The sequence below is a fragment of the Humulus lupulus genome, chromosome X, assembly GCF_963169125.1.
Source record: "Humulus lupulus chromosome X, drHumLupu1.1, whole genome shotgun sequence".
In the NCBI taxonomy this organism is placed as follows: domain Eukaryota; kingdom Viridiplantae; phylum Streptophyta; class Magnoliopsida; order Rosales; family Cannabaceae; genus Humulus; species Humulus lupulus.
Window position 1 is genome coordinate 193805525 of NC_084802.1, and position 11156 is coordinate 193816680.

General features: G+C 39.1%; 1 protein-coding gene and 1 non-coding gene across 2 annotated transcripts; both read left to right on the plus strand.

Moving 5' to 3' along the window:
- The first annotated feature begins 2349 nt into the window (after positions 1–2349).
- Positions 2350–2455, plus strand: LOC133807609 (small nucleolar RNA R71). The gene has a single exon (XR_009879512.1). It is a non-coding gene; the product is annotated as a small nucleolar RNA R71 (small nucleolar RNA).
- Positions 2456–9478: 7023 nt separating this feature from the next.
- On the plus strand, positions 9479–10858 carry LOC133806567 (uncharacterized). Its single transcript, XM_062244657.1, has 2 exons — positions 9479–10504; positions 10625–10858. The coding sequence occupies exons 1-2, from the start codon at positions 9479–9481 to the stop codon at positions 10856–10858; spliced, it is 1260 nt and encodes a 419-aa protein (XP_062100641.1).
- Positions 10859–11156: the final 298 nt, after the last annotated feature.

Below are 11156 nucleotides of genomic sequence, written 5' to 3' on the forward strand. Positions count from 1 at the left end.
GGAATTGTGAAGCTGCCCGGATCTTTTAACTTTGGAGGAATCTTGTTTGTCAAATGGCACTACAACTCTCAATCCAAGCAACTATCTCAAACTCCCCAAGTATTCTCTTCTTAGTCAATATCTCCTTCAAGAATTTCACATAAGTGGGCATTTTCTCTAGGGCCTCCACAAGTAGAATATTAATGTCCAGCTGCTTCAAAACATATAAAAATCTCTTGAATTGATCATCTTGCTTCTGTTTTTTAAATCGTTGTCGGAATGGTAGTTGTTGCTGAAATTTTTTAATTTCTGGGCAGCTTTGTTGTGATGTTGATGCTATAGCATTCTGAGTAGAGGCATGTTTTGGTAAGCTTAAGATTCCTACATTTTCTCTTGTTTTCTCACTACTTTGGATTGGAGAAGGCTCACCCTCATGCCCAGAATTTTCCTTTGTTATCTCTAACTCCTTACCATTCCTTAAAGTTATTGCCTTGCACTATTTTCTTCCTTCTTGGATTTTTTGTGTCACTTGGTAAAGAACCTTGGGGTTAACTCCGCAAATCATTGGCTAACTGCCCAACTTGAATCTCAAGGTTTCTTAAAGAAACAGTATGGCTTTGAATCACATCATCAATCTTATCCATATATTCTTTAACTAAACTCTCTAAAGAACTAGGTATGGCCGCTTGTTGAGGTCTTGGTTGTGAGACTTATTGAGTATATCCCAATGGGTAGGTGGGTCTATTCAGCATAAAAGAGTTGCTAGGACTAGCTCCTTGACCATTCCATGATAAATTTTAGTGTTGCCCCCATCCTTGGTTGAAAAAATTGTCTTGTGGGTTACTCCTATTTTGATTTCCCACGAAACAAACTAATGTGGGATTAGAAGGGCAATTATTAAAAGTGTGACCATCACCACAATACACACAAGAAACTTCTACAAGTTTCCCTCTTGGTTGACCCATTTGTGGACTCATACCCACATTCATGTTCTTAAGAATGTTCGACATAGAAGAAACTTGGACCGCCAATGAAGTGAGTGCATCAACCTCATGAATCCCATCCACTTTTCTGTTAGGAAAAAATGTTTTGCCTCAATGGAAATTGATAATAATATTACAACTCTATGCAAAATATTACAATAGACAAGGATTGATTAAATAAAGTGTTACAACTCTATAACTGAAAATACAAATAAAAGGAGAAGGAGATGAAAGATGATAGACATAGAAAGTACAACTCTATTACAAAAAGATACAAGTAAACTAGAAGTGTTTGAACAAAGGAAATAAAAGGATTACAACTCTTAAACAAAAGTACAAGCAAATAGAATAAGAAGAAAAGAAGAAAGAGCAATAGAAGAAAATATGAACAAGAAAATAAGAACAATAATCAAAACAATAAACTCTCACTCACACAACCAAAGTGAAGAGTGTTGGGGATCACCAACTTGAACAAGGTTTGAAACCTTTGTCCAAAAGCTTATTTCCCCCTAACTCAAGCACTAAGGGATCTCTCACAGATTATTGGAAAAGCTTTCTGGAATTATCAAGCCTCAAGGTGTTTCTAGCCAAGTGCTCTAATGGATAGAAATGTTGTGTATAACAAGTGAGCTATAGGCTCCTATTTATAGAGTTTAGAGACACCCTTTGAATTTCAAATTCCACCAACCCCCATGGCTGTTACCAATAATTAATTGGATGTTTTATGGAATTAAAATAGAGATTTGGGAGTTACTTGGCTGTTGGAAACGTTCAAAATTGGATAAAAACTGAAATTCAAAGAAGTTGTCAGCCACTAAGGCCGCGACGCTTGTTCCAGGCGCCGTGGCCCTCAGTCAAGTTCAGCAACAAATTTTTTAGTTTTTTTCAAAACGTTCCAATTTATTCCCACTTGATTTTGTAACTTCCATACACAATATGGGAGTTAAAATCACATCTCTATCAGCCATTTCTCATATGGCTTTAAGAAATTCATCTCAATATTGTGTAACAACAAATCTACACAATAATGGATGATATTTAGGAGTTACAAATTTGTGATGAATTTGTAACACCAAATATGTTACATGTTTGGATATTTCACATATATCCAAATAATGTAACTCTCTATTATATGTTACAATATGTGACACTCTATGTCACATTTATTTAATCTAAAACATTATATTATAAAATAATATAACATTTTCTCCCTGTAGGTGCTCTATTAGTAGGCCACTAATAGTTGTTGTTAAAAATCCTCTCAAGAATTTCATATGCCTCATTATAGGACTTAGCTAGAAGAGTCCCATTCGTCGAAGCATGCACCACCATTCTAGTGTGAGTGTTGAGACCGTTATAGAAAATTTCCATCTGGATGCAATGAGGAATGCCATGGTGGGGACACTTTCTCAACAACTCCTTGAACACTCCCATGCCTCATATAAAGATTCTTCATCAAGTTGCTAAAATAAAGTAATCTCATTGCGAAACTTAGCATTCTTAGTGGGAGGAAAGTACTTCATCAAGAACCACTCAACCAACTCTTGCCAAGTAGTCACTGAATCTGACGGTAAAGAGTTCAACCAAGCTCTTGCCTTATCTCTCAAGGAGTATGGAAACAAATTTAGTCTCAGGTCATCCTCTATAACTCCGGGCAACTTGAAAGAGTCACTCACCTCCATGAATAAGTCAAGATGGAGGTGAGGATCTATTGTTGGCATCCCACTAAATTGGCCCACAGTTTGAAGTATTTGGAACATAACTGGCTTCAACTCAAACCGTGCAGCCTAAATCTCTGGTCTCACGATGCCCAGGTTGAGCTAATTGAAGAGGGGGAGAGTGTATTGCCCAATGGAACAATCTCAATCATCAGCTACAATAACAGCATTCTGCCCATTATTAACAGATGCTCCCCCTTGAGTTGCTTCCCCAAGATTTTTTGCCCCTTGAGAAGCTCCCTCTTGAGCCTCTTACTCAGCATCCATCACTACTACTTCCCATTAGGCTCTTTGTTCTCTTCATCTTTGTTTGAATGTGCGTTCAATTTCTTAATCAAAAGGACGTAGTTCAGGGTCTTGATCCTCATTCATATATTGTTTGAACCTAATTAAGCAGAAGAATCACCAAAATTAGCACAACAAAATAATTAATTTAACAATAAATGACTTTAAATAATCCCCAGCAACGACGCCTAAAACTTGTTCAGATTTTTCTTTTAGGATATGCAAGTGTACATAATCGTCAAACAGGTAATAAAGTAGTAAATGTTTTAATCGTCTCCTTAAGGATTGCTTAAGCTAAATATTGCAAGAATTAAAACCAAACAATTTGGAACCAAAATTAATAAAATGATTTAATTAAACTAAATGAACAAGGAAATAAATGGAATAAACTAACTGACCCAACTAGATTAAAACATAAACAAAGTGTTGAATTCAATGATTATGAGAAGTTAGAGTAACTAATTCACCCAAATACATAATTCTAGGTAAAATGCAAGCAAGAAACGCGGTCACAAACTGGGCAGAGTTAACTAAGGCAATTATCTTATCCTAATTCTTTTTCCAAAGCAATTAAGTTTCAATTTTTTTAATTAATTAACATATTCCTATGCCATACCAATTTGAAAACAAACCTTGTAACGTCCAAAAATTACCTAATAAGGCTTAGGGCCTTGATTAGGGGGCTAGGATGGCAATATATGGAATTATATGTTTATTTGATATATTTGATTGTGATTATGTGAGTTATGTGATAATATAACTAGTGGTGCATGTTTAGGGGTATTAAATATGCATGTGAGCCTGTTTCTTATTAGAAGGGAAACTTTCATAATTTGGCCCACTATGGGCATAATTGTATATATGTGTGAATATATGTGATATATGTGTGAGACCACATTATTATGTGGGTTTATTTGAGTTACTCGGCACGAGACGATCCTAGGGAGCAAGTTAGCGGGAAAGTCACAACGGGACCCAATACCCAACTCGGGAAGAGTCAAGGGGTATTTTGGGTTTTTGGCATTAAATTAGGTCATCGGGTAATGGAAATAAATAATTAGGGATATATTTGGAGTTACTGAGTTTAGGAGGGAATACCGGGGAATTTGACCATTTTTCCCTCGAGGACGTTCTTGGTACCCTGAGCCTCGGGATTAGCTTAAGTGAAACTTAAGCCTTAGGAAACAAAAAGAAACACTCAGAAGTGTACCACTGGTTGACTCACTCACTCACTCACTCTCTCTCTCTCTCTCTCTCTCTCTCTATATATATATATATATATATATATAAGCTTCATTAAGCTAGTCTTTGAAGAATTAAGGAGGATTTTGGCTAGAAACCAAAGAATTGAAGGTAGCTTGTGGCTAGGGGATCTTCAATCATAGCTAAGGTAACAATTCAATCTCTTTGTTGTAACTGAATTTTAGTTAGAATCCATGGTTGGTCTTGAGGTGTTTTGAACCTTATAGCTCAAGAATTGAAATTGGTGTTTTGATGAGTTTTATAACTAGATTTTTGTTGGGTTTTGCTGCTGGGAAGATGTTAGAACTGTTGTGGTGATTGAATTATGGTTTTGAGGTGAAATTGGGTTAGTTTGGATTGAATTTGGCTGTTGGAAAATGAGGAAAATCTGGGTTCATTGGGCCAAGTCGCGGCTCTATTCTAGAGGGGCTGCGACTCAGCTGAACCCAGGGCCCTGGGGGGCCTCTATCTAGGAGGCGCGCCGCAACCTCTTGGGTAGGTCGCAGCCTGCATCCCTTTGGCAGAGGGAGAGGGCCTCGAATTAGAAGGGGGCACCACGACCCTCAAGGGCAGGTCACAGCCCACCTGGGCAATTTTGGCCTTGGTGAGTTTTTAATGACAGAAACCTTTTCATTAGGGCTCGGGATCGATTCCACTACCCGGTTTAGTGGAATTCGAGGTCCCGAAGGCTACGACTCGGTTCAAAAGCCTTTAATTTCTCGTTATTGATGGAATCTTATATTATGGTTGTGACTAGGTTATCGCTAGGGGCTCGGAACCAGGATCGTGCTCGAGGATCGTCCTTATTTTACGCTATACTCGGACCTGAGGTAAGAAAACTGCACCCAATACGTGTTATATGTGATCAGGGCTTAGCCCGACTGTTATCAATAATTATGATTAGGGCTTGGGCCCTTGAGAATGTTTATGTTTAAGCTATTGTTTCAAATGTTGATTGATCCTACTTGAATATTCTATACCTGCTAAAGTGTTTCATGTTTTTTGCATGGATTTTGTGGTTAGGGCCTGAGGCCCCGTTTAATAGGTATGATTAGTATTATGAGTACGGTTACTCGATGGTGTTATGTGATTAACATGCATGCGTACTCATTTTTTTTGGGATATGCCTATTCATATCTATTTCTATTTTGAAGTTTGAATACTTGGATCAGGGCTTGACTTATTAATCAAGGACAGCAAAAGTGCTCTGCGCGTTGGTTGAAAGGCTTAGGCCTAAATCAGCAACGTACTATTATGTTGGCCGACCCTATGGTCGTTGGAAAACCAAAGGTGTTGGGCTAGCTCTATGGCTAGTTACTCAGAGCTAAGGGCGAGGGCCCCAGGTGACTCTATGGTTACATAGCTAGGGTATAGGCCTTGGGGTTGGCTCTATGGTCAACTGTTCAAGGCAGCGGCCCCAAACTGATCCAATGACCATTTGTTTGTAACTGAATGACTGTATGTGTAGGTTATAATTGCTGGATATTCTAGATAAGTATCTAGAAATCTGTATTTTCTGTTTATGCACATGTAGAGTTTTCTTGCTGAGCCTTGGCTAACGGGTGCTTTGTGGTACAGGTAAGGGGAAGGGAAAGCTTGACCAGCCATGAGTTGGAGAGCTTCGGTGGTGACATGTACATATGCGGCAGCTTGACAACCACGGCCGAGGATATCTCAAAGGAACTAGGGTTGTAGTCCTGTTTTTGTCGCTTAGGTCGGCTGGATGTAATTTTTGATATACCTACACTTCTTTAAGAATTTGGTTGTAATATTTTGGGATCCCACGAATGTGTGAAACTTTTTAAATAAAAGTCAACGGTTCTTTTGGCCAAAAAATTTAACCCTAACCCTTGACATTAACCATAGTTACACGTTTTAAGCCAAATGACTTGATTAGCAAGTCTGACACAATTTAAAGTACACAGTGTAATGGTCCTGGATTAGGAGGACGTTACAAACCTTCTAAGTCATGCAAGGTGATCATACATTCCTATATTCTCACAATTCAAAACCTAAAAGTTAAGAACATGCATCAATCAAGTTTTGCATCCATTAATATCAATCTTTCCAACATTATAATTAATTTAATTACCCACTAAAGTTGGTCGAATGACAGCAAGTATTCACAATTTCACCACTTGATTGAACAAAACCTCAAATTGCTTAGCATTAACTTTACCCACAAATATCTAAAATGACATATTAGAGGTCCTTAGTTTCTCTAACTACAAAAAGTTTAGTTCATGATTAGAAACAAGAAAATAGCAACAACAATTAATCCAGCCATTGATTCAAAATAATCAAAACTAAGGTTCAAAATACAAAGATAGAGAGAGAAAGAGAGAGAAATCAAGCCAAGTTGTGCCCAAAATGGTCCTCCTTCTTCTTTGTATCTCTCTTCTTTCCTCTTGCTATTCTTGCTTCTTTCTCCAAAATGGTCTGAAAATCTGGTATGGTTGGTTGGTTTTCTTTCTTGTTAGTGTCAATGGTGGTCTAAAGGGTAAGGGAATGAATGAGATTATTTTCTTCTCTTTTTCCTTTAGGGTTTTGTTTCCAATTTGTGAAAAACCCTTATCTCTCACGTGCTAAATTCATTTGGGACCATTTTTTATGTAATAAAACAAAACTCTGCTGTCCTCTCTGAAAAATTGCCACCTCAGCTCATGGCTAAGCCTCACTTAAGTAAATTCCATGTCATTATGTCAAGCTTCCAGAAAATGCTACGAAATCCAATGCGGCTGCATTCCTGGGTTTTTTCTACTTTGAAACAACTAAGATAAGTGAGTTACAACACTTACAAGCCATAGAATCCTACATTAACCCAGCAACTTCCTCAATTATTTTGAGCCATTTTAATCATTTCTTAGCAACAACCAAACAAAAAAGTCAACAAGAAATAACACACAAAATAAAAAATTAAATTATATACAAAATAGCCACAAATAACACATATCACTCAAACTAATTCATTTTATTAGCCTAAAAGTTTCTTAGATAACTCTATGCTATAGAGTTCTCAGTCACCTTCGTTGTTTCCCTTTCTCTTGTTATTATTCCATGCCTGGTTGTTATGGGTAGCGACTTGAGTCGTAGCTACAGTATTCGCTTCCACTCCAATGAGCTGAGTGGGAATTTGGCTAGTCCCTGCCATTGCGGATCCTACCTCCTTGGGGTTTATCCATTCTTGAGCTCAGGCCAAGAACTCATATGTGTTCTTCACTCCCTTCCTTTGGAGCTCTTTCCACAGTTCACCTCCCACGGTGATTCCTGATCGCATGGTCGCGAGCTTGGAGCTGTCATCAACATCCCTAGCTTGAGCTGCTATATTTGTGAACTAGTTGATGTAAGCCTTTAGAAATTCACCTGGTTCTTTCTTTATATTGGCCAAGGAATTGGCTTCTACTCATTCGCAACTCGAAACTGTTTATTGAACTCTGTCGACAACTATTTCTAGGAGGTGATTGAGTGCCTTTTAAATTTATTAAACCACAACTTGGCTGGTTCTGTTACTGTGGCTAGGAACAAGACACATCGCAGGTCAATGTTGACATTATGGGCTCTCATCAAAGTATTAAAAGTCCCAATGTGGTTCGACAAGTCAGTAGTTCCATCATAGGAGGTCATGTTTGAATTTTTAAATCCTATCGGATATGGAGCTGAAATAATGTGAGGAGTGAAGGGCTCGAGCCCCTCATCAGAATCAGAGTCATCATGATTTTTTCTAGACAAAAGACACTTCATTTGCTCTACCATCAGAGCGAGCCACTCAAGGGTTGGATCCTTCACTTCCAGGTTATTTGGGAGCTAATTATTAGTTCCCATCTCGTTCTACGCATTGCTTGGGTTATTGTCCCTCCAAGATTAATCGGGATGTTCCCATTTTAATGCCTTATTGAAGGATTTTTTCTCGTCTGATTATAACTCAAACCATTAGCGCGAGCCTACTGTTCCCGTTGGGTGTTCAAATGATCATGCAAGTCGGACTGATGATTAGAGCGAAAACTCTGAGCTGAATTCAAATGACTCCTCAGGTCGGTTTCCTGCCTTTGAGAGTGTATATTGTGCACACTTTCCAACCTACCCTCACGATGGCTTTCTGTCCAATAGCTGTCTTCAACGAAGCTTACCATTAGCGAATGAGGTCGCGGTGCTTGGTTGCTCATGCAAACTCAGATCCCATTATCTCGAGATTTCAAAAAATATGTATCTTCTCTAGGTAGAGAGTTTATTCGGTTGTTTCTGCGAACTAATGTGTTTCCTTGTGCCCGCAGAGGTGTCGGATGAAAAATTGGTGATGGTGGGTGCCTTATTGGCGAGGCAATTTGCCATCCATCAGGGCACACCAAACTAGGTTGCCCATTATTCACTCCAATATCTCGGGTTGGTGGTAAAGTTTCCTCATTTCTTTGTACCTGACTTGCTGGTTAGGCTGGTGCTGGAGGATTCATGGGGACTTCTGCTCACCTAGATGTAGTCCCTGCTCGCCCCACCTGATTGGGATGATTTCTAGTGACGTGATTCATTTGCTCCTTCCTACGGTTTTGAGCAGACTGGTTATTTCTAGGAGTTTGTTCTGATGGCACGGACCTCGAAGTTGCGGACAGGGCAGCTCACATTAGGATGGTTATGCTTATGGGATCTAGTCCTGTGGGACCCATTTACTCTCCTTCTGACATTATCGTCGGTTGTAGGAGGGGGTAACTGTGCCATAATTTTGTCAACTCGCCTATTAGCTTGAGCGAGGTGGCTCCTCATTTGAGCATTATCCATCTCTATAATAGTGAGATAACCTGGGTTAGGGTTGTGGTGGCGTGAAGCTAAGCTGTCAGTATCACCATGGTCACCGACCTGGTTTTGGGGCTATTTTCCATGATGATGAGGTACAGAGATGCTCTCTCTAGCAGGGTCAGCCGTACGGAATTCTTCTTGATCTCCAGGTCCCTTAGACTCATGGTCATGCTTTGATCGTGTCACCACCATACTAATATTTGGGTGAAAATTTATTGAAGAATTGTCAGTGAGCCTAATCTACATCTCAATGAAAGCACCAATCTATTGACGCAGTTTTTTTCGCCAACAATAGACTGGTGCTTCCTAGAGAAGTTGCTTATCAGTTTTTAGTTCCCTACCCGATTCATTCATTGGGTGATGGTATGTCTTCGTGGCACCTATTATGTTCTTATGTTGAATGGTAGAATGTAGGGGGGTTTTAGGGGTGTTAAGGGTCTTCGCCAAGGGGACCCTATTTCACCATTACTATTTGTCTTGATTATGGAATATCTTACGCGGCTGCTTCAACTAGGGGCTCAACAAAAAGAGTTTAGATATCACCCTCTGTGCAAAGGCCTTAAGATCATTAATCTCTGCTTTGTTGATGACTTAGTGATCTTTTGCAAAGCTAATATCGGCTCAGTCCAGGTGGTTAAACAGGTTTTTGAGGATTTCTGTAACAGCACAAGTCTGAAGGCTAACATCAATAAATCTCAGGTGTTTTTTGGAGGGGTTTCGGCTGCTGTTAAGGACCAGCTTCTACAGATATTGCAGCTTGAAGAGGGAACTTTTCCTCTTAAGTATATGGGGATTCCTATGAGGCCAACAAAATGGAAAATGATAGATTGTGGTGATATTCTTAAAAAAATTAAGCTTAGGCTTCACACCTGGGCTAGCAAACATTTATCATATGCAGGGCGAACTCAACTAATCACATCTGTTCTTCTGGGATTGCGAAATTATTGGATGAACATCTTCTTGCTCCCTCAAAGAATTGTTAAAGAGGTAGATAAACTTTGCTTGTGGTTTCTGTGGGGCAACAATGGTACCAGGAGTAATTTTCATCTCACCCCTTGGTCCACTGTCTGTTTGCCGAAAAGATTTGGAGGTTTCGGTGAAGGAACTAAGTGGAACAAAGCAATGCTAGCAAAATATATATGGGCTATTAGTCATCAACCAGAGACTCTTTGGGTGAAATGGGTCAACACAGTATATTTAAAAGGCCAAAGTTTATGGCAGTACCAACTTAAGGCATATACAAGTTGGTATTGGAGAAAAATCTGTCATATGCGTGATGTGTTTTCTCAAAGGGATATTGATGTAGCTGTTAGTCATGGGAGATTTAAAGTTGGTTTACTTTATATGAGATGTATACATCAAGATCCGATCAAGTACCATCCCCTTGTTTGGAATAGGATAAGTGTGCCAAAGCATCGATTTATCACTTGGCAAGCGGTGAATGGGAAGTTGTTAACTCGAGATCATTTGCACAGAGTGTTCAAGCAGCTTAATTACCTCCTCTGCCCGGTTTGTGAGCTAGCTGCAGAAAACCATGAGCATTTATTCTTTGACTGCTATTTCTCTCAGCAGGTCCAACATTGGCTGGGGTGCACTTGGCCTTTGAAATTCAATGACTGGACTAATTAGATTGAAGATATGAGAAGAGATCTTATAGCTGCGCTTGTGGCGGCTGTCTTCTCAGCAACAGTATATTACATTTGGTATAATCGTAATACTTGTTTTGTTAATCACTTCTCTCATAGAGTCAATTGTATAGTTGATATGATCAAAAAAGATATTAGCTATAGAAGTAGGTGCTTTATACAAAAGAAATTGACAGGAAAATGGTGGGTTTTTGTGAGGAAATTATCATTTGAGTAATGTTGTTGTTGCCTTCTCAGTGAGGGAGGTTAGTTTGTAATCTGGCTGTGATTAATAAAGATTTCTTTCTTGATCAAAAAAAAAAATGGTTGCCCCATATTTATTTAACCAGTCCATCCCCAAGATCATATCAAATTCGGTCATAACTAACTCTACCAAGTCAACTGATAACTCTCTACCATCCACTGTCACTAACAGTGATCTGACTCATCTCCTGGAAACCACTAACTCCCCAGTGGGTAATAATGTCCCAAAACCCATAGCATAATAATCACATGGCCTACACAGTCTATCAATA